A 27,859-nucleotide genomic window follows, 5' to 3' on the forward strand; every position below is an offset into this window, starting at 1 on the left:
ACACATGGCCACGCTCCCTTGGGACAGGCACTGAGCGCCCCCTCGAGAAGGTGGCTGTTTGTGATTACCGGCGTCTGGTTTCTCATTCTCACAGCGACTGCAGGGCAACCTGAACGTGGCGATGGTTCTTTCGCATGAACAGTTCCTTCTGCCCGTTCCCAGCCCCTGCCTTAATGAACCATTCTTCTTTCACTTCTCTACTCAACGGGGACCCGTCTGCCCAGCCCCGGCACTTCATAGCTCCCTTAAAACAGTTTACATTTTTCACTTTTTGGCTGTATTTGACCAGGTCTAATTCCCCGCCTAGGGATGCTCAGAGGGCAGGTCCACCGCCTCATCCCGGGCCTGGCACTGTGGCGCTCAGAGATGCGGGCTAATCAAACAGAAAGAACTATCTCGTGTTCCCATTCTCACCACTCAACCTGCCCGCCCTCTTCCGGGAGGTCCTCCTCGGCCTTCCAGGGCACCGAAAACCTCCCAAGACACGCCTCGAACCGCTGAGTCCTGCATTCCCATCGCGGCGACCCACCAGACAACATCGCAGCCGCAAGGCTCCGCCCTCCGCCGGGCCGCCTTCTGCGCCTGCGCTCTTGGGATCGCGGCTGGGCCTTCTGCACTCCCCGCCGGAAGTCTTCACTGTTCTCCTCGCTCGGGGTGAAGCGAAGTTTGAGTCCTTGGAGCCTCTAACTTTTATAATTATTAAATAAGACTTGATATTAAAGGATAAAATTAAGTGGGTTTATCTTTGTCCTAAAGTTAATCCACGCTCTATATGGAGTTACCCCTCATCCAAAATAATGGTACAGTCCTACATTAGCCCTGCCCCCCGCCCCCACTCATACTTCCTCCGTGACGAGGTAGGTGAGCTAGCGTCATCACGTTGCCCCGGAAGTAGATCCACGCCCCGGTCCACGCCTTCTCAGCGCTCCTCTGCGGTTGCTAAGCGGCCTTGGATACCTAGCCGCAGGATGCTGGGCGGCGTCAGGTAAAGATGGTGGTCAGTGGGCCTCAGGTAAGACGGACTCCGACTGGGGTGGGCCGGCCGGGGCATTGAGGCGGCCTGGGAGCTGGCGAGGGCCTCGCCAGACTGCCCTCGAGGCCTCTGGCCCTGTCGGGAAAAATCAAGGTCTGCTAGGATAAAGTAAAAGGAGGGCGCAGATACAGGCTCGGATCCCGAACCTCAGACTGCGCTCGAATCTGAGTCGCCTCCAGCTGAAAGATTTTTAGTCATCGTGTTGAGTGTGTAAAAGACCATTAGAGAAGAAACCATAACTTAACATCCTAGTCTCATTCTCTTTTTCTAGGAATCTTGCTATTAGGAATCTGTCCTATGGTAAAAAATTATTAATGGCAGAAGTAGAAATGTGTAAATTTCAGGAGTATCTATGATGGCAAAAAGTTGAAAAGTGCTTATAAAGGCGGCGATTGAATTTATTATGACATAACCATGCAACCACTAACCTAATCAGAAGACAGAGTACATTGTTGTATATACACACTGTGAAGATAAGCATGGGCCTGCATGGAATGGAACATGAATGGACAGCTGTGGTAGGATCATGGGGGTATTTTTTTTAACCTGACAAAATGATTTTAAAGATCAACCTGAAGGATAAATATCTGGGACCAACCGGGAAAATTCTAAAAATTAAGAGTAGTAAGAGGGATTAACTCTATCAGCACCACCAAATATTATTAACATACATATTATAAAGCTATAGTACTTAAAGTAGTGTAGAACTGAGCTGTGACTTACAGGCAGATAAAATATATAGAGTTCATAATAAAATTTAATTTTTAGGGATTTATTGTATAGGCAAGGTGGTATTTTAAATCAGCATTGAAAAGATGGAATGGTTTCAGGTGGCTTCCTAGTAATTAAAAAAATAACAAAATTAATTTTAAACAACAAAATAAATTCCAAATGGACTAAAATTTAAATCTTAAAAATTATGACATCATAAAACTGCTAGTAGAAAGCATTGTCAGATACATCTATAATCTTAGCAAGGCAACAACTCTTCTAAATATGTCACGCAATCTAGAAGCCAGAAAGGAAAAGCTTTAATACTTTTGACTCTATATTATAACTTAAAACATTCTGCATGGCCTGCAAAATTCAAACAAATTAAACCCAAAATACCTACCAGTAGCTAAGTCTAAAAACAAAAAAGCTTATGAAAATACTTGTGTAATGGTCAGTTAAGAAAAATATTAAACCCAGTAGAAAATTGAGCAGACTATATGAACAAGAAAATTAGAAGATATACAAGTGGCTAATATACACAGTGAAAGATGGCCATCTCACTAATTTCAAAGTGCAAGTTAAAACAATAAAGGTTTTTTTTTGCCTATCATATTCGCAAAGATGAAAAAATTAAAAATAGATAGGATTGTATGGAAACAGAAATGTATTAGAATTAGTGAAAGTAAAAATTAGTACAATTTTTTTGGAGGGCAATTTGGAAATAATTTACATAGCCATTCAACAGGTAGGAATCTATTCTACAGACATGCAAAGTACATAAAAATACCGTGTTCAAACATGATGTTTGTAGTAGTGTTTTACTAGCAAAAATATGGGGGGAATAGCAGATACCAATCAGTATACAACTGGTTACATAAATTATGGTACATCCATAAAATGGAATACTGTGCAGCAGTTTAAAAAGTGGTAGATCCATGTATAGTGACATGGAAAGATGTGAAAGATATAGGTTAGGTGAAAAAAGTGTGTTGCAGAATAGTGTATGTGGTCCTATTTCATAAATAAAACTGTAAGTTTAACGTATGTATAAAGAAATTTAGAAAACTATACCCCCCATTTAACAGTAGTTAACAGTGAGGAATCAGGTTGGATACATGGTTCCCCACATGGTAGGGTGGTGGCAGGGCAGGGCCATGGATCTGGGCTGGTGGGAAGGCTAGGATTTGCCTTGGGTTTCTGCAGCTGTCATTTCACTCTCAGCCTTTGGGAATTGTAGGGAAATTGTAGGTTAATTGCAGCTGTATGCCTTTTCTTAATCAATTAGAGGAAGTAGACTATTCTTTTAGGGTCTTCCTTTTGGAATGTTGTTTCCCTTTTTCTGATCCCTTCTTTTTTCTATAAGGTAACCATGGAGAAAGAGCTTCGGAGCACCATTCTTTTCAATGCATACAAAAAGGAATTATTTACCACCAGCAATGGCTATAAATCCATGCAGAAAAGACTTCGGAGTAATTGGAAGATTCAGAGGTGACCGTGTGTATTGTTTTCCCTTCTAAGTGATGGTAACAGCCTGCTGGTAACACTGAAAAGTCTTTATTTTCTTACATAAGATAGATTGTTTTGGTGAGTGGAGTTCCGTTTAAAGATCGTTCAGAGATAAATTATTATTAAAACATCTCTTTTGAAATTGGTAATTAGCATATTATTAAGTTGTCCCCAAATCACAAATCAAAAAAGTATTCTAATTATAAATATACAGGTTTTTAAGAGGTTAGAGACTTTCTCCATATTTTAACTTGGGTCAGTACTTCAGTTTAGGGAAAGGAAAGATGAGAGTAACTGTGTGTGTGTGTGCAGTTTTTCTTAATGGGTAAGGATATGTAATCATATAAGCTAATTGTAGAACCGATTAAATTAGTAATTCGAGGACTTCTTTATGCTCTAGCATGGTTTAATTTGGTCACCTTGGCTTATAGGTAGTATTTGACCAGTGGCTGATGACACTGGGGCAGGCCTATTAGAGGGGACCTCACTTTGGGAGAGAGGCTGGACCAAGTACCTCTAAATCTCTTCATCTCTGGGACCCTGTAGCCTCTGGTTGCATACAGTCTAGTTGCTAAAACAGCTCATAAATTGATTTAAATAATGGATCTAACACTTGCTTTTCAAATCATGTTTCTAGCTTAAAAGATGAAATCACATCTGAGAAGCTAATTGGGGTGAAACTGTGGATTACAGCTGGGCCAAGAGAAAAATTTACTGCAGCTGAGGTAAGAATTGTCCATAAAGAAGAAATGTAGTAAGAGAGTGAGGAGCATGGGCTCTAAAACCCTGGATTTAAAATCCTTCTTCACCACTTACTGTGTCGCCTTAAGGTGGTACTTTCATCTCTCTTCATCACAGAGTTGTGATGATTAACTGAGTTAGTGCCTGTGAAGTGCCAGACACATAGTGCAGGCTAGTTAAATATTAGCCATACTTCTTTGCCATTTTTTTTCTTTAAAAATAGGAAAATTCCAGTTAAAATTAAACTTTTTTATTCTATTTCATGGATAGACAGTTATTCCAAGCATAAATAACAAGTGTTAGCAAAGATGTGGAGAAATTGGAACCCTTGTGTACTTCTGGTGGAAAGGTAGATGGTACAACCACTATGGAAAACAGTACAGTGGTTCCTTAGAAAATTAAGAATAGAATTTTATATGCTTTAGCAATCCAACTTCTGGATATATAATTCCAAAAGAATTGAAAACAGGATCTCAAAAAAGAGGTATTTGTTCATCGCAGCATTATTCACAGTAGCCAAAAGGTGGAAGCAACCCAGATGTCCACCAGCAGAGGAGTGGATAAACAAAATGTGGTCTATACATGCAATGAATTATTATTCAATCTTTTTTTTTTTTATGGAGGTACTGGGAATTGAACCCAGGACTTGTGCACGTTAAGCATGCGCTCTACTGCTGAGTTACCCACCCCCTCAAGCTGCCTCAGTCTTTTTTTTTTTTTTTTTTTTTTTTTAAGCTGCCTCAGTCTTAAGTAGGCAGTTCTGATGCTTGCTACAATATGGATGAAAATTGAGGACATCATAAGTGAAGTAAGCCAGTTACAAAAAGATAAATGCTGTATGATACCATTTATATCATGTACCTAGAGTAGTTATATTCATGGAGAGAAAGTTAGAAAGTTAGTTGCCAGGAGCTGGGGGGAGGAGGGAAATGGGTAGTTTTTTTTTAATGGATATAAAATTTAGTTTTGCAACTTGAAGAGTTCTGTAGAATCACCATGAACAGGACAGCCTATTGTGTGGAGTCCAGAATCTGTGAAATTATGTCTCATTTGTGAGCAGACCCTCTTGGAAATGTTAATTGTTGCACTATACTTTCTATATTTAGGGGGTTGGAGGAGTGAAAAGAATCCAGGTTGTATGCAAGAGCAAGAGGATCGTGCATAGCAGAGCTGGTCTGGGCCATTGGTTTCCAAAGTGGGGTGCATGTGATGACCCACTGGGTGCCAGAAGGAAATTATGTTTATTCTTCGTATTTTTTTTATCCTTAAAAATTTCCTTTGAGGAGTATGTTTTATAACTATATAAATATACACACTTTATATACATATTAGAGTGCACATTCAAATTTTTTTCTAATGGTGTCTGATTGGAGAAGACCTATGAGCTTCCTTTAACTAATAGTTTTCCACTATTGTTTGTTGTCTAGATAGCTCGGAAAATGGCATTTCAGTTTGAGTATTTTAGAGCTTTATGCTTAAAGACAAGCATGGAAATCCTACATAGAGAGTAAATTTTATATTATCTTAAATACATTTATATTTAAGTGCCTTTATAGTTTTGAAGTGTTTCTTTTTCAGCTATTTAAGGTCTTATTATTATTTTGCACCAAAGTCTTTTGTACATATTTATAGGTTGTTTTTTTCCTTTGCATAGTTTGAAGTCCTGAAGAAATACCTTGATGGTGGTGGAGATATCCTTGTGATGCTAGGAGAGGGTGGGGAGTCCAGATTTGACACCAATATTAACTTTCTCCTAGAAGAATATGGAATCATGGTTAATAATGGTAATTATTATTATTATTTTTATAGAAGCAGTGATTTCCTATTTATTATTCATATTGTAGCCCTCTGGGCCTAACAGTACAATTGGAAAAGCCCTGGGCTGTGAGGGTGCATGGTTCAGCATTCTGGCCTGACCAGCAGTCTGAATTTTCTGATTCTAGGCTTCTTCCATTTATAAAATGAGAGAGACTGGAATATAGTTCCAGGTTTCCTTTCAGATCAAAATTTGTGTCTATAATATCTAACTTACTTCTGATCTAAGATATATCTTCCTCTCTTTTCCCCTTAAAGATGCTGTGGTTAGAAATGTGTATTATAAGTATTTCCATCCTAAAGAAGCTCTTGTCTCCAATGGAGTCTTGAATAGGTAAGCATGGAAAGCAGAAATGACTTTGCGAACGACTCTCATCTTTCCTGCAAGAATCTTCCCTTCTCTCTTCTCACACATTCTTTTCTTTGGCCCCTTTTCCTTTCTCGCCTTTCTGTTTTATTTTATTACATCATAGTTTATTTTATTATGTTACTTCTCATCTATCAGATTATGTTCCTCCCATCTTTTGAAACCTTACTCCACATCACCTTTAGGTCAGTTAGAATACATTCAGTTGCAAATAACAGAAAACTCTATTCAAATGGGATTAAATAATAAAGAGACTTCGTTGATTCATGTAACTGAAAACCCGAGAAATATGGCAGACTTTGAATATTGATTGACTGAAAGATTCATAATGTCATCAGGGCTCCAGTTCCATTTCTCTGCAGTTCTCTTGGCTCTGCTCTCCTCTGTGTGTGGGCTGAATAGTTTTAACAGTTCCCAAATTCGTATCCTCATGTGATACCATTTAGGGCAAGAGCACATGCCTTGGTCCCAGCATTCCCAGAAATAATAGAACTGACATCTGCTCTGTTTGAGCTGGCCTACGCCACCTGCCCATCACACCTGGTCACTGTGGCAGAGGGCATAGAGTGCCCTGATGGCACAGCTGGGTCATATTATTCTCCACCCCTGGAGCCCGGGATAAAGTCAGTTTTTTCTCACCCACTGGATCCTAAAACATAAATTAGGGGCTTTGAGAAAGTGGGAAATGAATGCCTGAGGGAGCAACGTCAGGTGCCCTCTGGGAGCTTTTCCCTATATTCACAGCGGTTCATTCCACACTTGAACTTGCTATATGCCAGGTACTCTGCTGGGTCTGAAGATACAGAGTCTAGAACACAGGCCTAGAGGTATAGGTCTAGTAAATCTATGGACCGTTCCCTCAGGACTCAAGAAAGAGGAACTGATTCTTACATTTTAATGTTACTTCTATAGGCTTCCCGAAAGAGGTGTAGGTGTATAGGTGTACCTTTATTTAATTTTTAAGAATTGTATTTTGAACAAGCCTGCATAGTTCTTGTGTCTAGTTCATACTTAACTGTTAATGAAAGGAGTGTGAAATTTCTAAATTTTTTTGTTTACTGGATTTTTAATTTTTGTCTTCAAGGGAAATCAGCCGAGCTGCAGGGAAGGCCGTGCCTGGAATCATTGATGAAGAGAGCAGTGGAAACAATGCCCAGTGAGTGTGTTTTCTGAGGCCACCTGAAGAGAATGTATTTGTCATTTTGAAGAGTTTTCTTTTTCAAAATGAAGAGTTTTCATTTCTTATTACAAAAGTAATTCTCACCAGAAAACCAATTTGAATGGTTCAAAAGGAAGAAAATAGAAATTCTCCAGTGTAACTCCATGCCTCTCTCCCCAAAGATGATCTTTCTTAACAGTATTTAGACATTTTATTTTTTTTAATATATAAAAATAAAGATAGATACCTTATTCTTTTAATGACTGAGTTAATTTTGGATATGTCCTAATCTAACCAATCTCCTATTATTGAACACTTAGGTCATTTATAATATTTCCCTTTAATAATGCCACCTAACATTTATTGAGCACTTACTATGTCACAGGCAGGTATTATTACCTCATTTAATCCTCACAACAACCTGTAAGTTTATTGATGAGATAACAAGTTAATTTTCAAGCTCACTTGACTAGTAGTAAGTGTCAGACCTGAGTTTCAAACCTCAGTCTGCTCCAGGGCGTATCTGTTATATAAACAGTTTTGTATTTGTTACTGTAAGTAACAAAGCACAAAGTGATCATCTTTGTAGATTCAACTCTTGTGCACTTATGCTAATATCTTAGTAAGCCAGATTCTTAGCATTCAGATGTCTAGGTCAGAGGTCTTCTAATTGATGCATTGCCACGTCGCCCTCCAGGCATTTGTAACATTTACAGTCCCTATGAACACGCCCCTTCTTCCTCTCTCGCCAGCATGGAATAGTTTATTGAAAATGGTACCACTTTATTTTAACTTGCAGTTCTTTATTAGTGAGTGGGGTGACCTTTAAAGTCTGTTGGCTGATGATGTTTCTTCTGTGAATTTCCTGCTTACTGCTTTTTGCTATTTTTCTATTGATGGTTTGTCTTTTTTTATTCATGTATAAGACTTCCATGTGTTGCAAATATTTTTCCCGGTTTACCTTTTTACTTTGGAGTATTATGCCCCATAGAAGTTGAATGTTTTTATATAATTAAAGCCTATTACAAAGCTCTAGTAATTAAAATAATGTGGTATTAATGCAGAAATAGTGAAAAATAAATTTAAAAAATTAGAATCAGACCCAGAATATATATAGAAGATAGGGGTTATTAGTTTGTAGTAAAAGTGACATTTCAAATTATTGGGGAATGGATAGCATAATTTTGGCTAACCATTTGGAAAAATGGTTTCATTTTTATGCCACAAAATATATTACAGATGAATTAAAATTTTAAATATTAAAAATGAAACCATGAAAGGACTTAAAAAACTATAGATGGGTATTTTATAATCTTAGGGTAAGAAAGACCTTCTTAGTATGAAACCAAGGTAAAGTCATAAAGGAGAAAAATATATATCAACATATATCATAAGTTAACATTTTTGACATTCAAGAAATCACAATCTAATTCTTGGTAAATAAATGAAAGAACTGTGGACTTGGAATTAGAAGGATTTAGAAGTTCCTGATTTCATGTCTCACTTTCAGGGTGACCCAGGGCAAAGTAATTGTTACCTTTTGTTGCTATATCTGTGTAATGGGAACAATATTAATCTCACAAACTTGTTGAGAAACTCCAATGAGGCAGTACTTGTGGAACTGCTCTGTAAGATGTAAGGCATTGCTGTTGAATTATTGCTTCCTGGTAGTTGTAGTGAAGGGCAAATGGCTGGTTGGTTGTTTCCTGGGTTATCCCGGAAGCAGCACAGTGTCTTAGGAGGCTTTCAGGTGTGGATAAACAGTCCTGTTTTGTGCTTTGAAGTATCTTGACCTGTTGGAGTCTCAGGCTCTCATTTAGCCTCATTTTTTATCATGTCCCCTTTTCCTTCTCTCACTCTGCTGTAGCCATACTGACTTTGTTTGAATTCCTTAAGTATGCTAAGCTCGTTCTCACCTTTGGATCTTTACATTCCTGTTCCTCTTTCAGGAATACGCTTTCCCAAACTTTCCACCCAGCTAATCTTACTCATTCACAGGTGGTTAGGAAAAGTCTTGTATTTGTTTTGGGCATGGGTGTTTTTAGGGGTGGGTGTTTAGCCTTATGCTTAATGTCAGTCTGATTGATTTCTTAATAATAATAAAATAAACAGAGCAGTGTAAATACTAGCTGACAACTTTCATTATATAACTCAAGTGTTCATTCTCCCTTCCTTCCTAAGAATTACCTCCCTTGAGTGCACTGGAGAGAGTGTGGGGAAGGATGTGCCCTGATATCCACAGAAGTATTTCTCCCACTTACATTCTCTTCCTCCTTGACAACTGCTCATTTCTTTCTGCTCTTGCCCTAGAAATCATGGGCTGCAGCCCTGCTTACTGGGGTACTCCTGGGCTAGGGGTGGAAAGGAGACAGTGGGGAACGTGGGGCAGGCATCACTTCTCAACCGCAATGTGACACCAAGTCATACGGGTGGATGAGACTTTACTGAAGGAATGAGGGAACTAACACTGGAAGGAAATAATTTAAAACTTAAGCTAAAAAGAATGGTCTCATGGTCTAAGCGAAAGGAAAATTAAAATCTTTATAGGAAATTCTTCATGGGAGCTCTCTCTGCCCACACCCCAGTCTTCTAATTTTATGCTTTGTTTTTAAGATTCTTGTTTCTCTGCTTTCTGAGGACAGTTCCTTCAAACAGCTACTTTTCAGAGCTACATCTTTCTTTCAGTAAAACTGTTCCCTCTTGCAGGGATTGGCTTCATCCTAGGGTCTGCAACCCACCTTTACCTGCCTCCATCCCACACCCTTTCTGGAAGTATATTGCCCCACGTCAAGCTGTGTCACTCTAGATACTCAAAAGTCTTGGCTAGGACAGTGGAAAGTAGAGGAAGGACTCCAAGGCAGGTCTGTGTGGAAGTGTCCAGTGTTGGATAAATATATGCTGCTCTTCATGTAAGCACTCAGCCACTAAATGGCCCTTCTAATGACAGATACTCATTCTTGGAAATAACACCAGTCAAATCTGTAAGGCAGAGGAAACTAGCTCCCTCTAAGACGTTGTTACATAGAGCAGGCTCATGTGTAGCGTTTGTTCAGTTCTTAGATGAGGCCCCTCTTCCTCCTCCTCCATAGGGGACTTTAGTTCTTCCAGTTACAGTCATTTATAGATATGATTGTAAATTGTTAATTTAGATTCATATTTCTTTAAATGCTTTATTAAACTTGTAGCTAGAGTTATACTAATTTTTTGAGTTAACATACCATAGTTTATAGTAAATTTTGTGTTTGATTGTGAATTGCTCAAGAAACACTGAGATTGTCCTTAAAGTTTTTTCACTTTTAAAAAGACTGGAATGCTTCTTTAATTTCTTACAGGGCTCTCACCTTCGTCTATCCTTTTGGTGCCACATTGAGTGTCATGAAGCCAGCAGTGGCTGTTCTGTCCACAGGCTCTGTCTGTTTCCCGCTTAACAGACCCATCCTGGCTTTCTATCACTCGAAGGTACAGCCTTTCTTAGATATGGGTGGATATGTTATTTTTATTATTGAAATAGTAAAAACGACTTTACTATTTCTGTAGTGGTTTCATATATTTTCTCATTGGTCTTCACAACAGTACTGTGAGGTAGTATTTCAACTATCTGCATTTTACTTATGGGGAAAGAGTGGATTGCCCAGTGATTGATGGAGTCAAGACCTATACCCAGATATTATCCTAACATGAGGCTACCTATAGTATAACTGTCTCTGACTACGAGCTCTTATCCTCAGTGTAAGGAAATCCATTCAAGGAAAGGTTGAGTTAACAAAATGCATGGAATTGTGCTGCTAGTATTTTAGTTTATCCCAGGAAAACATATCAGAAGACTAGTTGTCCGGTTCTCATCCTGGAGACCCCACAACATGCGGGAACAGGTGTTCCCAAAGGACACAGCCCTCCTCCTCATCACCCCACGTATCCACTGCCTTTTAGTTCATGTTGGCTGAATTCACCTTCACCTGTCTACCAAGACTTAGAATTCACCACTGACCTCCCAGTTTTTCTCCAGAGACCTAGATGTCTCTAGCTCCTCATGATCCTATTTTTCTTTGTGGGACCTACGTATTACTTTTCCCTCTCATATTTATAAGCTCTGACATCATTTTATTAGAAGTAAATAAACGTCTATGCTGTGTTTGAAAGATGATATTTATACGAAATTCATGTATCTATTACGGTAGTTAGTCTCTCCTAAACAGTTGGAAATACTGTTTTAAAATTAAAGAGTTATTGAATGATTCAAGATGTGGAAATAATTGGATGAAATGTCAGTTTGTAGGCACAAAAGTAATGCGACACCATCTGAAAGGGGCCTCTAGAGTATAATACTGGAATTATAATTAATTGATTTTTCAACTGTGCACAGAGATTTTACCTAGCTTAATCAGTGGATTTTGATGGAGCATCTGTTGGGTACAGAATTCTGTGCTAAGTGTGGTGGTTCTTCTAGAACTCTTGAGAGTATTGTCTGCTCATTGCCTGGCTATTTAAAGCCCATTTTCTCCTCCTAATAGGCTTTTGGTCCTGCCTTATAAACAGTTTTTCAGAGAGGTTGTTGCCTGTCACTCTTGTTTATAAGAGACCAAGCAGTGACCCCATAGAGGAGGCCACTCTCTGTCAGGAACCCATGACAGGGCCATGCTGGCACTAGGGGTTCTACATCCTTGCCCAGGGCCATTGCCTTCACTGAGCTTTATCATGAGCCTTTCTAGATCTTTGGTTTGCTGGGATAGACTCAACATTGAAGGTGCAAACTGGTCGTTGAGTAGACATACTCTTATTTAATTGAAACAAATTATAGACAAATGCTGGAATAAGAAGCTGAAGACAATGGTGAAATCTCAGTCAGGACAGAACAGAAGGACTAAAAGAGGATCTATAATCTATTTGAAATAAATGAGATGGGGAAAAGGAAATACAGCTGACCCTTGAATGATGCAGGGATGAGGGGTACCAATCTCCTGTGCAGTCGAAGATGGTGTATAACACACAGTCGGGCCTCTGTATATGCAGTTCTGCACCTGCACATTTAACCAGCTGCAGATCATGTGGTCCTGGAGTATGTACTATTGAAAAAGTTTTCTTATAAGTGGAACTGTGCAGGTCAAACCTCTGCTGTTCAAAGATCAACTGCATTTTAAGGAAAAAAACAGAAGTCTAACTGGGAGTAGAAGTATAGGTATTTACCTACCTACAAGGTTTCAAATCGCAGCCCAGTTCATCCAGTCCCTTCCCTGGTCTTTCTGTAGAGTTCCACCAGGTTCACTTCCTGTTCTCAGTAACTGATCTGTTTGCAGTGGCTATGGTATACTAGTCCTGTTATTTTTCCTCTGAAGTGTTTGCTTTTCAGGTGGGACAAGTCAGAGTTTGGTTTGTAAATTTTATTTATGGACTTTGTGTATTTGTATCTCTTAACATCTCTGGCTTAGATGTCATTCTTTCCTGGTGCCAGTATGACTGTGCCTGTTCCCTGTATGTGTTGTTGCTAGAAAAATCTGATTTCATTTTGTATTTTTAATATTGCATTGTTTTCCTCATTACAAAAATAATATATGCTCATTATAGAAAAATTTTAAAATATAAAAATGGAGGAAAAAAGAATGCCACCCATTTTCACTGTTGTGAGGCAGCCCAGGCTGGTGATTTGATCATTTTCTCCCACTTTCGCTTGTGCCTCGTTTTTGTTTATTTGCTTCATAGGCTTTAAGCTCTGATAACTGTACAACTGATGGTATACTTTTTTTTTTAATCTAATGTTGTGATAGAAGCATTCTTGCACATTGCTGAAAACCCTTTCTAATATATAATTTAACAACTGGAGGAGGTTCCATTATTCTTAACCATTTTCCTGTAGTTGAACATTTGGATTTATTTCTAATCTTTTGTGTTTGTGACTATAAAATTGTGCAGAGTTTTTGGTATATTTCTGCAACTGCTTTCTTGCATATGTTGACAGTTTCAGGAACAGTATGTAAAAGAACTTAACTAAAACTTGACCAACATTAATAGTCATTTTTTCCTTATTTATTAATCTGATAGGAAAATACTTTGTTTTTGTTTGTTTCAACCAAAGTCCATAGTTTACATTAGGGTTTACTCTTAATGTTTTGCATTCTATGGGTTTTGACAAATGCATAATGACTTGTAGCCACTATAGTATCATACAGAATAATTTTATTGACCTAAAAATGCCTTGTGCTCCATCTATTCATACCTCCCTCTGTCATTCTCCCCAAACCCCTGGAAACCACCATCTTTTTATTGTTTCTGTAGCTGTGCCTGGAAAATACTTTGTTTTGATTTTTCTAAATTGGTAATACTGACTAACAATGGGAAAATACTGTTGAACCAATTCACATTGCTTTTTGTTAAAGTCAAATAGAAGTGTCTAAATTGAGAGGCAGGTTGGAATATAGTTGTTATCATAGTTTATATTTCTAGACTGTTAATATACTCATGAATTGGCACTTCTTAGTATATGAGACATTTGCTCACATGATTCTGATGAGTTTGGAGACTAGGATACATGTGGCACATTTTGGTATCTGAATTTCTTACGCAGCTTTGTCACCAACAGAACCAAGGTGGGAAACTGGCAGTGCTTGGTTCATGTCACATGTTCAGTGACCAATATTTGGATAAAGAAGAAAATGGCAAAATCATGGTAAGCTCTTCTTTTTTATCATACTAATGAATATTGTTTGTGATTTTCATGTCTTTTAAAAAAATACTGCTGCATTTATTTATTCATTTAAAACCAGCTATTCAGAGCCCATTATATGCCAGGCACTAAGGATACAAAGTTGAGTCAGGTGTAGTCTCTGCCCTGAAAAGGCCTGTAGTACATTGAAGAACGAGCATGAGACACAGAAGTAAATCCAGAAGGATGCGGCGAGCGTTTGTAAGTGTGCCACCTTGGGGTGGGAACTACGCTGGAGAAGTGGGGAGGAGCGAGCCCAACTAGGGTCTCATATATAAAGCCGAAGATCTTAAACTTTCTCCAGAAAGCCACAGGGAGCCCTTGTAGAGTGTCCAGCAGCCTTGGGCACAGTCAGATCTGTGTTTTAGGAAAACTCCGTCAGGTGTCTGGAAAATGGGAGGGAGAGATCAACCTGGAGCTAGTTAGGAGGCTGGTAGAGTCAGCCATGCAAGAAGTGACAGTGACCTGAATGGAGGCAGTGAAGGTGTGAGTGTGGGGAGGGGCTGGCCAGCACGAGTGGGATGTAGGAGGGTTATGATGGGACACATTCTGGGGGGAGCTAGATATATTCTACTTTTTAAGTTCCGACTGTCATCAGCACATTAAGCAGGGGTTGTTTCGGGACTGTGAATAAATTTTAATAAATTTTGGCCTGTGCTTAGAGAGGTTAGAGTGCCCTAAGATAAATTATAAATTTTCTGTGAGAAAAAGGGCACTAAGGTGAGGAAAACTTTTAAGTTTTCATGTGATTTCACCAAGAGAGATAGATGGCTATTCTTTTTCCAATCACTGGTGTAGTCTCTTTCCCTTAATCATGTTTTCTTGGTTGATTTAATTCTCTAGTCCTGCCCTCAGCTTTCTCAAATAACCAAGTGTCTAATTCTGTGTTTATTTTTTAAAATCCAGGATGTTGTTTTCCAGTGGCTCACGACAGGAGACATCCACCTAAACCAGATTGATGCTGAGGACCCAGAGGTAGGAGGTTGTGAATCATTAAGAAACTTTGAAATGAAAAGTGGGTCCAAGTTCTCAGCACCACTTCTGCCAGTTCCAGGGGAATATCTATCTTTTACTTTATTTGTAAGACAGATGGAAAGAAGTGATGCTCTTTAGGGAGATGAAGGCCACGTTGTAAAAAATAATAAATCAATAAATTACATAATTTGTTACAGTATTCAATGGGACAGGAACCTCTCTCTATAGATGTAATAACTGGAATTTAATATATGCTCTCTGGCCCAAACTTTCAAAATCAGTACCTGTAGAGAAATATGTTTTTCAAAAATATGTAAGATATAAAAATAATTTTATTGTGAAGAAACAAAGATCACCAGGATTTGTTTTAAACTATAATTTCGTTGCCTTTAGGAAAAACCATCCTAAAGACACTGTGATAATAGTTACCAGAGAAGGGATAATGGTGAGACCAGCACTGGAATGGGAACCAGTAACTATATTCTAGGTCCTGTTTTCATCATCCTGGGACCTTAAGCAGTTTTTTTTGGATCTTTTTTTGTCTTAGTTTTCTCATCTGTGAAGTGGGGGTGCTAATATACCTGTGTTCTCTGTCTCACAGAATAGCTGTGAGGCCTAAATTAGATTAAAATATACTTATTAAACTAAAAGGTGTAAAACGTGCTGTATATCTAGCAAGATTTTTTAAAATTCTTGTATTATATACCAGGCACTGTGTCCACATATATCATCTTCTTTAAACCTCATGACAGCCCCAGAAGGTAGATGGTCTTATTCTTGTTTTATAGAAGAGGAAACCGAATTCTGCAAGATTGCAGCATGCTCAAAGAGCAAGAAATTGGAGGGCCAGGACCCATAACCCAGCTCTCCTGATTCAAAGTCTGCTCATTCTACAGTTACTTCTCAGTTTCTTAAACTCTGAAATGTCAGGATAATAATTTCTTGGCTGTAGACAGCAGGAGGTGGGCAAGAGGTGATCAGAAATGGCTGTCCACTGACTACTGCCCTCGACTGGAAAGCCCTATGTCTAAAATATCCCCTTATGTGGAAACATTAAGAGTGTGGCTGTTTAGCTTAAATTCCTCCTGAAAAGTGATGTAAGCCCCCAAAATGAAAGAACTGGGGTACAGCTAGGAATACACTTTTCAGCTCTCACAGGACCCAACTCTGAGTGGATGGCATCTTTGGCAGCTGCCAAGCCGGGTTAGTGTTGTGGGTCAAGGGAAGCAGCACTAAGATGCTGCATCTGCTTCTGTTCTGTGTGGCCACCTTGCTTCTGCTAAGTGTCTGTCATTCCTGTTTTCTAGTTGAAGAAGTTGAAGTAAGAAAATTCTCCAAGGTGCCTGCTTAGATTAATACCTGGCCATGCCATTATCGACGCCTATTTCAGGCTGATTCTGGAGCCTGTGCCTTTTCTGCTGCCCTGTTGTTCACTCTCTTAATACATGTGACGCTGGGCTGGTTCTGAAGGGAAGCATCAGTAGAAAGCCAGAGGAAGGGGATGTTGTTAAGACCATTCTCTAAGACCATGCAGTTTTGTGTATCTTCCAGATGTGAGACCTGGTGAAAACGGTCCTTTGTATTGCAAGGCTTTGGAAAGTAAAATACTGGATCCAGGAACATTTCACAGTAAGATATTCCAAAAATCTGAACTGCCTAACTATGGTTTCAGATTAAATCTTGTTAGGTTGGAATGGATTTCAAACCCAGAAACAGATCAGTTTCAAATGATAGTTAATAAAATAAAATGATAGCTTGATAAAGGGCTGAAGGAATTTACGTAACAAGTTTTAACCTCAGCATTTGCTAAGAAGTCATGAAAACCAGTGGTTCTGGTAGCAGTCTTTTAATGTTTCTGTCTGGATGTCTAAGGCCTTGTTAGTTGTCTGAACTAGGATTTTGTAGCAGGCTTCTGTGCAGAGCTGAGAATCAGCCGCAGGACCTTTGGGATTGCTGGCCTGTTACTGATCTCTATGCCGCGTCCCAGGTGTGTGTCCTGCCCCAGTCAGGGCCCTTGCTACTGCTCTCACCTCCATCCCTGTCCTATTAGAGGGTTTAAGCCTCTGCAGCAGCCAGATAGTGCCAGGAAGGGCATCTGTTTGTTGATCCTTCTGCCTTGTTTCTTGTCTGAAAAAGAGTTTGAGGACTGGGGAAGTTTTCGACCCTTGGGATATAAAAAGAAGTGAGCCTGCTTGTCTGGACTTATTTCTGTAATGCTCAGGTGTCTTCTCAAGTGCTAGTGCCGGAGAATGTGCATGTTGTAGGTGACTTCAGAGGACCAGTTTTTAAAACGAGCACCAAGTTGGCCTTGTTAGAAGTCAAGCCTAAATGAGTTCAAAGGGAGATTAGGAATAAACAAGCCTCTTGTTGCCAGCATGCGTTCATTTAAATTTAAATTTATTGCTGGACTAGGTAGTGCATTCACATAGTTTGGAATTCAGAACCCTGCACAATGAAGTCTTCCTTCTGTCTTTGCCCAGCTGCTTGTCTCCCTAGTGACAACAATCTTAGCAGTCTCTCTTTTGTTCTTCCAGAGATGTTTTATACATAGATAAGCAAATTTGTGTGTGTGCGTGTGCGTGTGCTCTCGTTCCCCCTGTTTTACTTAAACGGCGCTGTGTATGCACACTGTCTAGCACCTTACTTTTCAAAATTACCAAATATGCCTTGGAGGTTTTTCCGTATTTATACAAAAAGAACTTTCTTTTGACTGTTTTTGTTTTGTTTGTTTTATTTTTTGAAAGCTGTATTTTCCATTTCTTCGTACTGTAGTATATTTAACCAGTCTCCTAACAACAGGCATTTAGGTTTTCCCTGTGTTTTGCTGTTACCAGAGTGTCATCATCAAGCACTTGTCATCATTAAGCACATGACATCATTAAGGGCGCCTCAGCAGTGCTATAGGCTTGTCCTCAGTTAGCTGAGAGGGGCTGGAGTCTGGTGTCTGAGGAGGAGTTGTCTGTTCTGGGGTCACAGGCAGTTTGTACACAGGACAGAAGAGAAAGCACTGTGTGCAGCCCAGGTGCTGGTGGCTGGAGAGAGGATAGAAAGGACAGAGGTTGAAATGGGAGATGGAGACTTCCTTTTATGATTGCTTCTGTTTTCTCACTGAAGTAAAAAATAAGGTCATCACCTAAAATTAAGAAAGGGAAAATCATTTTAGATGGTTGAAGTGACGGAAGGAAGGTGTTGCCGAGGAGAATAGGAGAAGGGAATGAACTTGAGAATTTAGCTGATGGCTGAGCACCCAAGATCAGTGATCATGAGATAAAAAGGAGGCCAGTCAGCAGGCCTTGTGCATTTCTCTGGCCATGTTCAGCTGTGTGCACACTGGCATGAGTAATTGCAGAACTGGATTTTGCCAGTGTTCAGGTTTAGCCAGGTGACCTCTGTCCTTCTTTCCTCCCAAAGTGGCTTATTTAAGGTTTAGTTGTCAGTGATCGTGCATAGTGAAATCTCTTGGCAAGAGAGTAGAAATACTGCAGATTTAGACCTGAGTTGTCAGAGACCAGGCAGAGTAAATTCTTGCCCCTGATCTGCTGAAAGGAACCCTCTTGTGGCTTTCAGATTTCCGACTACATGATGCTGCCTGACATGGCCACCCTGTCCGAGCGGCTGCGAGTGTGTCTCCAGGAGGGCGATGAGAACCCGCGGGACTTCACCACCCTCTTCGACCTGTCCATTTACCAGCTGGACACCACTTCCCTCCCCAAGGTCATCAAGTCAGTACCGCAGTTCTCTGCTGCTCTGCACTCCATTCTGAGTGTTCGGTCTGAAAACACGAGCCTGGGGATGGGAGTTAGGGTTACAGCAAGTGCGGTGTGCAAAACATGTTCTCAGCTCTGTGATGAGGTCAGCTGAGATCGCTGGGAGATTGGGGTGGGGGCTTGATGCAGAGAAAACTGCCAAGAGTTATCAGCCCCTGCTGTGTTCCAGGCTCTGTATCAGGCATATGGAGGAGCCAACTTGTCCTGGTTTGCCCGGGACTTTCCCGGTCTTAGCACAGAGCATCCCATATCCCAGAAACCGCCTTAGTAAATCAAGACAGTTAGTCGCCCTATAAGCACTCCAGAGTGTTCCTTCATTTAATACTTTCAGTAGTCCTCTGAGTTACCTGCTTCATTTGGTACTTTCAGTAGCTCTCTCTGAGTTACCTATCCTCTGAGCTGAGGAAACTGAGTCTTAGAGAGGGTAGGGATTCTTCCAAGGTGGGAGCAGAGATTTCAAGCCAGGCCTGAGTGACTTTCAAGCTGGTGCTTGACCCTGTTTCGTTGCCTGCTTTGTTATTGTTTTCCATCCTTAATGACAGGCACAGGGACTAACATTTTTGAGCACCTTTGGCCTGGCACAGGATGTACATCTGGATAAACCAAAGGCTGAAGGTGCAGCTACAGGTGATTGTCTAACTTCCTGCCGCTGTACTTGTGTTCAGGGTCAGCAAGTACTTATAGAGCTCAGACTGTGCCAAGCACTGTAGCTAAAGTGTATGGTCTTTGGAGGAGCCATACAGAGGAGACAGACAAAAGCTGTGACACGAAGTTATTATACTAATGCTAAATGTGGAAAAATAAAACTGGAGGCCATGGGCATAATGAAGAAAGAGAATTCAATTCTGACTGGGGTGAGCGGGGAAGGCTTTATGAAAGAGGGGTCCTTGTGGCCAGGCATTGATTATTTCAACAAACATTTCTTGGTGACCTGTGTCTGCTTGGCACTCTGCTGGGAGCTGCACTTTAAGGGGTGAGAGGAGATTTCAGGAGATAGTTGGGGCACTGGGAGAGAGCACTCTGCAGTGAGGTCCTTCATGAGCAAAGACAAGGTGAGTCCAGGCAAGGAAGTTTATTCCTAATTGCCCTTTGAACTGCATTTAGCTTTGACTTCTAACAAGTACCATGTTAAGTTTTTTTTATGTATGTTGCTTTGTCATGTGATAATCATAATGCAGTTATTATCCCCTTTTTACATATGAGGACATTGAAGCACAGAGAAGTTAAGTGACTTGCCTAAGGTCACACAGTTAGTTTTCAGTGGGGCCTGAATTTGAATCCAGCCAATCTTAACTCTGAACCTGGGGAGAAATTATCTGGAGATTTGTTACCATAGGAGGTTACAGTGTTTCTAAAAAGCAGAACAGCACTGACGCCCCAGAGCTGCCAGGGCATCTCTGTCACCCACTCACCACCTGCAGCCTGCAGGTGACAGCCAGGTCATAAATCCTGGCTGCATGTTTGGCTCTTTGCCTGGTTTTGACCTCTGATGTTCTCCTTCTCATGCAGGGCTTTTCTTAGAGTAACAAAAGCTTCATCAGGCTGCTCCACTAACTCCTGCCAGTCCAAACAGCTTCTGCCATTTTGGCTGCTTCATTCCTGATGTGCTAAAGGCCGTTAAGACCCCTCCTCAGTGTTGAATGAGGGACTGATTGGAACTCTGTATGATTTTAGTGTCAGCAGAGTCAAGTAGCAGATGTTTTAGAGGCTCTTTTGGTTGTATTTGTCTTTCATACCACACAGCAAAGGGCAGGAGTTTCTGGCTTACGGTTTCTGTATGGTGCTTTTGAGTAGTGTTATTTGCACGTAACATCTTTCAAATGCAATTTCTCTTTTTGACTGAAAATTCTATTAGTCTTTAAATATCTATGTCAACTGTAGGGTATTGCTCTAAAGTACCTTCATTTGTCCATCCAGTACTTCTTGATGCCTGTGGGACGTGAGGTGGAGACAAACGGTGTGGCGTCCCTGCCCTCAGAGTTCATGGTGGGTTTAGGAGTGAGACAGCGGTGGTGAAAATGCAATGCCGAAGTTCAGGCCGGGGTATGTTGGCATATGTAGCAGCCCCATTCACAGATTTTTGTATAGTCATGACAGTCATTCTCCCCCTCTTCCTATACTGATTATCTTTCTGAATTAGGTTTGGCTTGGTTTTAAGATTAGCTTCTCCGCCTGTTTCCCACCCCCACCAAGTACATGTTGACTACTGGTAGGAGGAAGATTTGGGCAGGTGGTGAGCTGAGTAGAGAAAGGGAAGAGTTAATGGCATTTGTTTTATTATTAACATAGGCCTTCAGCACAGTCAGCTCTGTCTAGGGACAGAAAACAGAATCTCATGGTTGGAACGACCAAGGGCAGGACTCGGCAACAGGGTTCTTCGTGTGTGGGTAGTAGGACCTCTAGCTTAGAACTGCCTCTAACGTCATTCTGCCTTCTGGGTGGACTGAGTCGTGGGGCTTCTAGTTGGCAGGGATTGGCCAGGTCTGAGTTCTGATCTTGCCTTTGTTGCTTCCTAACCATGTGACCTTGAGAAGCTGCTTCATCTCTATACCTCTGTTTCCTGTTCCATAAAAGATTACACCCACTTCTCAGGGTTGTTTTGAGGATTAAATGGAGTAAGTACCTAGCACAAGGTTAGGCACAGCGTGTGGCATGCGGCAGATACTCAAGAAAAGACTTTTCTCTCTGTGGGGATCTTCTCATTGCTGAGAAAGATGCTCTCCACATACCTGAGAAATGTAGAGGGGGTGACAGCGGTAAGGTCAGCTACCTGCTCTTCTGTAGTCACAGACCTCTCTCCTTTCTGAAAGCACCCGTACGTGGAAGGGTGAATTTTGTCCACACCTCTTTGCATTTGCTTATTCAGGTGCATTTTGAAAGGCCACCGTTGAGTGTACAATTTAAATTGAGTGAGTATATTTTAATTTGCCTCATTCCCAGAGGAGGTCAGCCACCTTGCACAATTCTGTACAACAATGCAAAAAAGGTCAAATGAATATTTGAGAGAAGGGAGGCAAAGGGGAAGCCACAATAAAAAAAAATACCATGGGGGGAGGGCAGCAGTAGACTCTGGAAACTTGTTGCTACTGCTCTCCCTCTGCCGCAGCCACTCTGGCTACCCTGCTGTTCTGTGCAAGTGCCTGGCACTCCTTTCCCTGTTCTCCTTGCTCTTGCCTCTGGCTGAGACACTTCTAAGGATGACTGCATGGCCTGTCCCTCCCTTCACTCAGGGCTGCTTGGACAAGCCACACTTCCTGCCCCTTCCCAGTCTCTGTCCCCTTCTCCTGATCTGCTTTTCTTTGTAATGCCTATTCATAGCTGGCGTCTTGGCTTTAGTTTATCATGTGCCTCTCCGCTGGAATGTAAGTTCCACGAGGGCCTGCCTTGGACTCTTTTTTTTCCCCTGCTACTGTACTCCCAGTAGATAAAACTGCCTGGTACATAGTAGGTGTTCAGCAAGTATTTGTGGAGTGAATGAGCACACAGCAGTGCCTAATCCTCCTGATCTGCACAGTTGCCAGAAGCTTACTTCAAATTTGACTCGACTCTTGATGGTGAAAACAAATAAGGAAACACAGTGAGTTACAAGGCTCCCAGTGTCCAGTGGGTAAACATTAAAAGCCTGTTTAGGAGAAGCGTGATATGACACTTGAAAGAACCTTTCCTTTCTGTTCTCAATAAAGTCACTCTGTCTGCTATAGGAGAGAAGATTCTTGAAAGGATCACTGCATTCCATATAACAACTTTTTTGTGTGTGTTTCTGCCAAAGGGCTGAACCTCCTGACTTGGTGGAGAAGAGCACCATGTGATCAGTTCGATGTGCTTTGCCCCAGTGTCTCGTCTTGATTCCTGCCTTTTATCTTCTTGTTAACACAGGGCTCATGAACAGCTGAACGTGAAACATGAACCTCTCCAGCTTATCCAACCTCAATTTGAGACGCCGCTGCCAGCCCTTCAACCAGCGGTGAGTAGGTATGCAGGGGACAGCCCACTGCAGGGCCCTGCCACTTGCCCTTCCCTGGCTAGCTGGCCCCTCGTATGTAGGTCTCCATGTCTCTCTGGCTCTAAACATGCAGAGACCAAACCTGTTAGTTTTTTGTAGGAACTTGCATTTGATGTCATTCCCAACTGAGAAATCAAGGGCATGGACCTTCCTCGCTGTTAAATACTCCCCATCTTCTGAGGTTGGAGGGCAGATATGAGAACTCTTCAGGGAAAAGGATGAAGAGCTTTGTGCTAGAAAACTTTGAGCTTTCTAGGCAGCAGGCACTCAGATTCATAGCACAGTCCTAACAGCCCTCATGTGTCTAGAGGTTGTTTTTCCACATCCCAGTCCAGCATGAGCTCCACTGCCTTCCAAATTGTCTTATCCCACCACATTCCTAGAATGTTATGAGCCAGTTGGCTTCATCTTGGTAGCTTGAAACTGGCCGTGGTGAAAGTATTTACAAGACAAAACGACAAATGCTACAGATCAGGCCTTTTGTTTTGAGTGATAGTCAAACATTTATCAGCACACCACTGGTTCATTCCTGCGAATTCTGGCTCTAAGTTCAGCACTTTCTGCATTAATTCACAGCTGTTTCCCCAATTTCTGTCCCTAAAGAACTCATGATTAGATGAGAAACAACTTGACAATCAAATGTTCAACACTAATAAACCTAATAAGCCCCAAACTCTGTGTCCTTGCACGAGTTAATGGGCACTGGTACGTCAGCTTGGTCAGGTCAGTGGTTTGGTTAGAGCCGGTTCCGCTGAGTTGCTTATAATGGACTGTTGTCTTGTTTGCTGTGGTCTAATGGGTCAGGGCAGGAGATGTTGGCACTGGGTGGTTCATCCCAGGGAAGGGCTGAGTTGGCCTCTCATACTCCTTTCGTCTCATCACTGTTAGTTATGGCTTTGGATATGCTCTTTCATGAAAGACCTTATTGCCTTTTAGGTTTTCCCTCCGAGTTTCAGGGAATTACCACCTCCTCCGCTAGAGCTGTTTGATTTAGATGAGACGTTCTCCTCTGAAAAGGCTCGGCTTGCTCAGATTACCAATAAGTGTGAGTCTTGTTTGTTTCCTTTTGTGAGTTTTATTGTGAATTTCTGAGATTAGCTGTGAGACAAAGCTTAGAGATTGTTTAGGAAGAACAAAATGTGAATGGGCGTATAAAATTAGTTTTTATTTCATGTAAATGATGTTATTTCTCTAGAGGCCAGTTAGCTCAGTGAGTTAGAACATGGTGCCAAGCAGAAGCCAAGGTCTCAGCCTTAATTCCTGTGGGTGTTTAGTTCTGACCTATTGAGTGACTCTAGGATGAATTCTGACCTTGGCTTCCAGTTATCAAATCTAGGCCTTTGGTCATAGGAGCAGTTGAGTAAGAAAATTCAGTCACAGCCAATAAAATTACAGAAACTTCACATTGGAAGGGATCCTAGAGTCGTATGTGCCCACCCTGAGCTGTGGATGAGGAAATGAGGCCCCAGGCCACTTGGATGCTTGGTGACTGGTGCTCCTGACTTTTAGTCCAATGCCTCTTCTGTCAAGCCCTGTCTCTCGCACAGCAGGTGGGCCTGCACATGTGTGCTCAGACACAGAACATTAACCATCTGTTTTGAGGCAGTGATCCCACTCCTGGGAAACTAATCTAAGGAGTTGGTAAATGAAGGTACACAAATGATTACTATATTATTTAAAAAATAAAATACAATTGGGAATAGTCTTAATGTTCACTAGCAGGGGAACAGTAGTAAATTGTACCACGTTCAATCAGTGGGACAATACATAGTCACTGTAAAAGAGATTTACAAGCCCAGGGAGTGACACTGATACAATTTAAGCAAGATTTCTTAATGAAGAAGACAAGATATAAAACTCTACTTACAGTAGGATCCCAACTGTGGGAGTATCTGTATGATCTGTCTGTGTTCAAGGACTGGAAAGGAATATGCAAAAATGAAAATGGTTCAGTATAAGACACCTTTACCGCATCTCTATTCTGTGCTAGGCATTGTGGTAGGTGCTGTCCAATCAGAAATTAGCAGTAATTAGTCCAGTAGGAATAATAAACCTGTGAGGGACCAGATGCTTTGACCTAGCATTTCTGTTTCTAGCAATTTATCCTTCAGAAATCCTTGTAGAAATACAAAAGAAAAAAAGATTAGCTACAGAGGTATTAATCATCACATTCAAAAAATTGGCACCAGCCTAATGGTCCATCATTAGGATTGGTTAAAAAATATATCAAAAAAGTGGAATATTATACATCTGTTAAAAGAAAGATGTGGAGCATAAGCTTTGACATGGAATGTCCGTGTTCTGTCGATAAATGATGAAGGCAACTTACACAACTATTGTAGTTTGATCCCATTTTTTACACATGTAAATATGTAGGCATACATGGCAGTAATTACCCTAAGTGGTGGTGGTGGGGATAGAGCTGGGGTGAGAGATCATAGCTATGATAACTATAAAAACACAAATCAGAGGGAAAACAAAAAGAAATGACAATGTTATGTTGGAAAGGCAGTAATGGCTGTCCATCCTTGATACAGGCCTGGGGTGGTGTCACAGAGATATGCTATTGGTGGAATTGTGGGTGATATTTTTTCTTCATTTCCTATAATAAATGCTATTTAAAACACCCACATGTCCTTCTCATAATGGTCCTTGTGGCATTCGGAGAATGGTAATTTCCTACTGGCTTTTCCTGTTCTTTGTAATGTAGGAGTGTGGGATCTGGGAGTAGGCGAGCCAGAACCAGTCCAGCCTTATTCTCACTAGGTGTCACACTTTTGTCCTAACTTACAAAAGCAGCACACAGAGATCTCTACAGTTTGTCATTGTTTAAGTCCCTTGGTCACATTACCCTAGGGAGACTTGGGTGATCTTGAGACAACTCAACAGGGGTACCTCAACCACAAAAGTCTGTAGTTGGGACAGGGCAGAGTTAAGGGTGAATCTAACTGCCCTCACTGTGCTTAGGTACTGAAGAAGACCTGGAATTCTACGTCAGGAAGTGTGGTGACATTCTTGGTGTCACCAGTAAACTACCAAAGGACCAGCAAGATGCCAAACATATCCTTGAGCACATCTTCTTCCAGGTGGTGGAGTTCAAGAAATTGAACCAGGTATAGCGTCTGGAAGGCCCAGTGAAGTGGGAGCCCTTCGGGTGGTGGTATCATCCAGAAACTGGACTTCTTGTGTTTAATGCCATTCATTCATTCTGCAAGTATTTTAGTATCTACTGGTGAACAAAACAGATGACAGTCCCTGCATTTATGGAGGGATTTAGCTGGAGGAGACTGTAAACAACAAACAATACATAAGTAAATCACAGGATATTCTAGGGGATGATAAATGCTATGGTAGAGAAAAGTAGAGCAGAGTGAGAGGGAAGTGTGCTGAAGGTGGCAGTGTGGATATTCAGAATAGGCTCCACTGGAGCAAAGACTTGAAGGCATTGAGGGATTTGGGGACTAGTGTCCCACAGAGGGAAGACCCATGCAGAGTCCCTAAGGCTGGGCTCTGCCAGGCATGTTTGAGGGACAGCAGTGATGCCTGTGTGGCTGGAGAGGACTGAGCTAAGGGTGGGGCAGTACAGGACGTAAGGTCAGCACATTATATTAAGGATCATTTTGCCCTAGACTGAGGACCAGGAACTTAAAATTTTGCCTGGCCTTCATTTTGTCTATCCCTGGACAGGACTTCAAAATTAAAAGCCCAACCGCTATTGTTAAAGGGGCATTCATTTATATACTACTGATGGGAGAATAAGTTGGTCTGACTTTTCTGGAGCTATTTTTTGTAATATCGTTCAGAAGCCTGAAAAATACATATACCTTTGACCCAGCAATTCTAATCCTCAAAATTTGTCTTTGAGAATATAATACTGAATGTGTGTAGATTTACAGTCAAAATGCTCAGTGCAGCATTGTTTTAATGGAAGAAAAGTCTTCATCAGTGGGGAACTGGTTAAGTACCTAGGGTGTATCCTGTAAGATTAAGAATGTTTAGAAGAATGTTTAAGGACTTGGGAGGACATTCATGATACAGTAAATGGGGTGAGGTGGGAGGAAGGGCTATAAAACAGTATAAAGAGGGAAAGTCCGTTTTTCTTTAATACATGTATGTTATGCTGAGTAGAAAGACTAATTAGGATCTGAGCCACTACTGGCAGGGGGCTGGATCTGCTGGGTATTCATAGGATACACCTCACTTGTGCTTATGGTGCTAGATGTCGGGGCTACAGCAGTGAACGGGATGAATGCAGTCCTTGCTGTCTGCCTCTGAGCTCCGTGCAGTGGGGGAGACAGGAGTATACGGGCGAGGATGGTGCTCTGAGATAAATGCCAGGAAGGGAACTCAGGGGCAAAGTATTGATATACTTGCTCAGCACTGAAATATGGGATGGGGCTCAGGTAGATTCCCACCAGTACTTACCTGGGTGGCAGGCAAGGAATGGCCCCCAAAGCCAAGGTAAGAAGTTTTATGTGGTCTTTCCATCAGTATCTTCAACTGTGTTTGCTTCCCACTCATCATGGGGCTGGTGGGCTGTGGTCAGAGCCCTGTCCTAATCATGAAAATTTGATCCTTGGTCTGGATTTAGCCTTAAAGCCAGAGATTACCTGTGTGTCCCAATTAAAGATGATTTAGAATCTCTAATCAAAGCCAAAACAACAAAGAATTCACATTTCAGGCTTTGTACTGAAACACTAAAATTCTGTCTTATTCCCTCATCCAGGAACATGATATTGATACAAGTGAAACGGCATTCCAGAACAATTTATGAGGACCAAGCCTCTTGAAGCATTTTCTGCCTCCTGATTCTCTCTGTAAACTTTTTGAATTACTCCTTTTCAAAATTGTCTATATAGTTTTTCCTCTGTGAGCTGTGGAAGGTCTGTGCATCTTCTGTAGTGCCCGGAGAGGGATAACATTTCTAACTTACAAGATCCTTATGTAAGATATGTTCCATTTTTAAAATTAAATCTGTTTGAATCTGTACTTTTATAATTTATGAATCAGTCTTTCATTGAAGTCTTTTCTTTTGACTCCAGTTCTAGATGTGAGTCTCTTTTATCAAAAGCATAAATAACT

The 27,859-nt window shown here is 41.1% G+C and overlaps 1 protein-coding gene across 5 annotated transcripts; it reads left to right on the forward strand.

Annotated features, from left to right (window-relative positions):
* Positions 1 to 879: 879 nt before the first annotated feature.
* IFT52 (intraflagellar transport 52) lies at positions 880 to 27,766 on the forward strand. 5 transcript variants are annotated; one of them, XM_072944266.1, is made up of 14 exons: positions 880 to 985; positions 3,111 to 3,235; positions 3,891 to 3,978; positions 5,649 to 5,778; positions 6,068 to 6,143; positions 7,261 to 7,332; positions 10,668 to 10,794; positions 13,895 to 13,996; positions 14,939 to 15,007; positions 18,575 to 18,729; positions 22,651 to 22,738; positions 23,714 to 23,822; positions 25,745 to 25,890; positions 27,504 to 27,766. In XM_072944266.1, the coding sequence occupies exons 2-14, from the start codon at positions 3,117 to 3,119 to the stop codon at positions 27,549 to 27,551; spliced, it is 1,329 nt and encodes a 442-aa protein (XP_072800367.1). In that variant the 5' UTR covers positions 880 to 985; positions 3,111 to 3,116; the 3' UTR covers positions 27,552 to 27,766. The 5 variants fall into 5 exon arrangements, with proteins under 5 accessions (XP_072800367.1, XP_072800368.1, XP_015093284.1 ...); XM_072944267.1 differs by having other exon boundaries at positions 13,910 to 13,996; XM_015237798.3 differs by having other exon boundaries at positions 885 to 1,012.
* Positions 27,767 to 27,859: the final 93 nt, after the last annotated feature.

Source organism: Vicugna pacos, chromosome 19, assembly GCF_048564905.1.
Source record: "Vicugna pacos chromosome 19, VicPac4, whole genome shotgun sequence".
In the NCBI taxonomy this organism is placed as follows: domain Eukaryota; kingdom Metazoa; phylum Chordata; class Mammalia; order Artiodactyla; family Camelidae; genus Vicugna; species Vicugna pacos.

Excerpts from the sequence above, each read along its gene's own strand:
- IFT52 (XM_015237798.3), top strand. The coding sequence starts at position 992 with ATGGTGGTCAGTGGGCCTCAG. Across the intron at positions 15,008-18,574 it reads TTGATGCTGAGGACCCAGAG|ATTTCCGACTACATGATGCT; the intron begins GTAGGAGGTTGT and ends TGTGGCTTTCAG. Across the intron at positions 18,730-22,650 it reads TCCCTCCCCAAGGTCATCAA|GGCTCATGAACAGCTGAACG; the intron begins GTCAGTACCGCA and ends TTGTTAACACAG.